General features: G+C 46.9%; 2 protein-coding genes across 3 annotated transcripts in view; both read left to right on the forward strand.

Annotated features, from left to right (window-relative positions):
* Positions 1-401, forward strand: part of HOXB5 (homeobox B5) — a 2120-nt gene extending 1719 nt beyond the window's left edge. The window contains exon 2 of the mRNA XM_008638477.2: positions 94-401. Coding sequence (XP_008636699.1) covers positions 94-341 — 248 coding nt within the window. The 3' untranslated portion in view covers positions 342-401. The remainder of the gene's footprint in view (positions 1-93) is intronic.
* The window catches only part of HOXB4 (homeobox B4), a 32140-nt gene that overhangs the window by 13608 nt on the left and 14855 nt on the right, over positions 1-3677 (forward strand). The window contains exon 1 of one of the 2 annotated variants that reach the window (XM_017740553.1): positions 2687-2759. The exons of the other annotated variant lie outside the window; for it this stretch is intronic. The gene's annotated coding sequence lies outside the window, so the exon portion shown is untranslated. Of the gene's footprint in view, positions 1-2686; positions 2760-3677 lie in introns of those variants that run through there. 2 annotated transcript variants of the gene reach the window in all.

A 3677-nucleotide genomic window follows, 5' to 3' on the forward strand; every position in this document is an offset into this window, starting at 1 on the left:
AATAGCCTTAATTTAAAAAAAAAAATATATATATATAAAAAAATCCAAGCAGAAAGACCAAACCCAAACCCCGCTGTTGTCCGTGTTATCCAGACATGACTGGACCAGACGGGAAGAGGGCGAGGACAGCGTACACTCGCTACCAGACCCTGGAGTTGGAAAAGGAATTCCACTTCAATAGATATCTCACCCGCAGGAGGAGAATAGAGATCGCTCACGCTCTCTGCCTCTCCGAGCGCCAGATCAAAATCTGGTTCCAGAACCGGCGGATGAAGTGGAAGAAGGATAACAAACTGAAAAGCATGAGCTTGGCCTCGGCGGGCAGCGCCTTTCAGCCATAAAACGCTGGAGGAGGAATAAGCGAGGGGGGGGGGAAAGAAGAAGAAGAAGAAGACGAAGAAGAAGAAGAACAAGAAGAAGAAGAAGAGGAGGAGATGGGCGAGAGGAAAAAAAACAAAAAAAACCAACAACAACAAAAAAACCCCCAACGCGTGAATAAATAAATAAATAAACGAATGGCCGCAGATCTTTAGTTTCGGAGTACTGTACAGTGAGGCACCTTCTTTTCGGCATGTGGTTGATTATCCTAAAACTGCTCCTGTTGGTACCGTTATCCCAGGACTGAGTTCATGTCGTGTTCTCTTTTGGAGGTTTTTTGTTTGTTTTCAAAAAAAAAAAAAAAAAAAAAAGAAAAGGAAAAAAATTAATTAAATTTTATTTCCAGATGCTCCTCCTGCTCTCGTTGTTCTTCTAAATGTCTGTGTCCGTGCTCTTTTGATGCTTTCTGGAAAGCTAGCATGTGTTCCGTGAGCCCTTTAAATGTTATAACTTATTTATAAATTGAGGACAGATACGGTTGTTTGTTTATTTGTTGGGATTTTCTTTTCTTTTTTCCCCCTCCCCTTTTTTTCTGAGTTTACTGCTCTTGGGTGAGTTCTTCTCTGCCTAAGTGAAAATCGGGGGTTCCTGCGTTGCAGTCGCAGGAAGAAAAAAAAAAGGAAAAAAAAGTCTTAAAAAAAACCCAAACAAAAATGTAAAAAAAAATAGAAAAAAGGGAAAAAAAAGGAAAAAAAAGAAAAAAAGAAACAGCTCTTGTATCTTTCTGTCTTAAAATTGTCCAGTCTGTGTTTTAGTCCAAACTTCAGGCCAGGATTTCTAATCCCAGCCTAATTCCGAGGCGTACTCTTAGACGTGGGTGAACTTCACTATTAAAAATAATAATAATAATAATTAATAATTAAAAAAAAAAAAAAAAAGAAGAATGTATAAAACCGGACCAACGCTGGAGTGCTCTGATGTTTGTAAATACTAGAAATATTTCTGCCGTGAGTAATAGCCGGGTCGTAGTGGGCAGAGTGAATGCAGTGTTCTGTGTAAAAATGGCATCTGTCATGTCTAGCTGCCTGTTAGTACTTTGCCAAGAAGCTTTTTGTATTTGTTTGTAGCTTTACTCGAAGTCAAATAAACGTTTCCCCAACTCACAAAGGCTCCCAGTCGCACTTTATCCCCAACCCTCCGAGATCCGCAGCCCCTGGGAAAGCCCCGCGAGGTGCCTGGCATGGAGCTGGGAGCTCCTCAGCGCTCTCCTGGGCATCCCTGCGAGCTCAGCGACGCCAAAAACCCCCTTCCAATAAATATCCTGGATCAAAGCACAACCGCCCCGCGCTCCGTCACCCCCAAAACCGCACAGAGCACCCCCCACCCCCCCCAAAAAACACCCTCAGCCAAAGTGGTTTCAAGTCCTCCAAGTTGCAACAACACCGCTCCCAACGCTTTTCCCCGGCCGATTCCCGAGCGCTTCGGGGATGCTCGGACAGAAAAGCACATTTGAAACGCGAGAGGTACCAAAGCCACGTCCCTGCCCACGCAAAGCTGCGCTCTGGAGCACCCCAGAGCCGGGTGTTCGCCGAGGTTTTGTTAGAGACGGAGAACAGGAGTATAAATCACACATTTCTGTGCTAAGCTGAGCTCTGCGCTGCTTCTCCTGCTCGCTTTGTGGTGCTTTTACCTCTTAGTCCCTGGCTTAACATGGAAATCGCAACTCCTGACACCACACCGAGCCACTCCGGCCGCAGACAATTTAACATCATCAGGGATGGCAAATGTTGCCATTCGGCTGCCCAGGGAATCCGGCAAGGCGCGAGAAAAGCTCGGTCTAAAGTCGCTCGAGTTTGGCGCGACGCCTCTGACATCTCGACAACACCGCTCAGGCTTTCTGCTCGTAGCAAGTAAAGTTGGAGCTTCAAACTTACCAAACTTAATCTCCCACTGTTTAGGTACTTCTTAAGTGATTTTGAGAGGGCTGTGAAGTGGATTGTCAGATCCCAAACCATTTGCTCGCCTTCCCCTTGGTAATTTTTTTTTTCCTTTCTTTTTTTTTTTCCTTTTTTTTTTTTTTTTCCCCAATAGCAAACTATACCAAAAGTGGGTATGACATTTAGATGTCAAATGGATAGGGTTTTATCTCGAAGTTAGATCGTAAAAATCGCCCAGACCTCAGACAGATACCCCTCACTGGCTCTCAAAAGTCACGTGAGGTCCATAAAGTTAGTTTTATGGTTTTGGGGAGTTGACAATGTACAATATATTTCACATTCTCGAGAATGTTAAGTGACACTTTAACTGCTTGGTTTGGCTTGTAAGGGGCAGCAATGGGTGAGCACTTTTCCAGATGAGAGATAAACGTTGCAATTGCAGGGGAACAATGTTTTGCGGGTCCCGTTTTCAGTCCAGAGGGCCAATGGACTGCAGTGCTCAAAGTAAGTCCTGAAATATTCTCTGCTTAAAAAAAAAAAACCAAAAACCAAAAAACCAACAAAAGGAACCGGTTTGCGAGGGTTGATGGGGAGCAAAGAGGGGCTGGCTCTCTCGCAGAGCTTTATTTCTGGCTTTTGGAAGGTCTCAGCCTCCCCAGAGCTGGGCTTGCGTTGTTTCCATCTCAGCTTCCAGGCCCGCCAGGGGAACTTCGTGTGGAAGCGGGGGGGAAGACGGGGAAAAATCTGTGAAAATTCCTCCTCACGGCAAAGCCGACTCCATCCTGGCTTTGCAGGGGGACGAGGGGACTCCAGCCAAAGTTTGGGGCTGTCCTTGGCCCCGCGGAAAGGCTCTGGCTGGCTCAGGGGGGCGGCTCGGGGGGGTTTGTGCTGCTCGCGGCCAGCACGGACCCGGCCCGAGCCTTTGCATCTCAATCACCTCTGCTCTGTCTGCGCGCTCACCTTTGCGTTTCAGCCCTTTTCACCTGCTCGCCAAAGATATCTCGGCACTTTTTTTGTCTTTCTCTCGGCCTGGGTAGAGACCGAGGTTTGGTGGTTTGGTTGTTGGGGGGGGAAGGGGGGTTTTGCCTCAGGGCTTTTTTTTTTTCCTTTTTTTCTCTCTCTCTTTTTTTTCTTCTTTTTTTTTTTTTTTCCTCTTGGGTTTCCTCCCCCCTCCCCACATTTAATAGGATCGAGTGTCCTCATATTTCCGTGCTCCGTCCCTGCCATCTGGAGACACTGAATGACCACTGTTGTGTCTCCAGCCTGGCTTGAAGTGCTACAGAAAAATAATCAGAGGAGCTGCTGTTTGCATCTGGACCCTCCAAAGCTGCCCGCGCCCACCGGCATCTCCCACATTTCCCCCTCTCCCTCCAAAGGGTGGCGGCTTTCCTGGGAAAGGCAGGCACCAGCCTGCTTCTTTGG

The sequence above is a fragment of the Corvus brachyrhynchos genome, unplaced genomic scaffold (assembly GCF_000691975.1).
Source record: "Corvus brachyrhynchos isolate BGI_N302 unplaced genomic scaffold, ASM69197v1 scaffold47, whole genome shotgun sequence".
NCBI classification, from domain to species: domain Eukaryota; kingdom Metazoa; phylum Chordata; class Aves; order Passeriformes; family Corvidae; genus Corvus; species Corvus brachyrhynchos.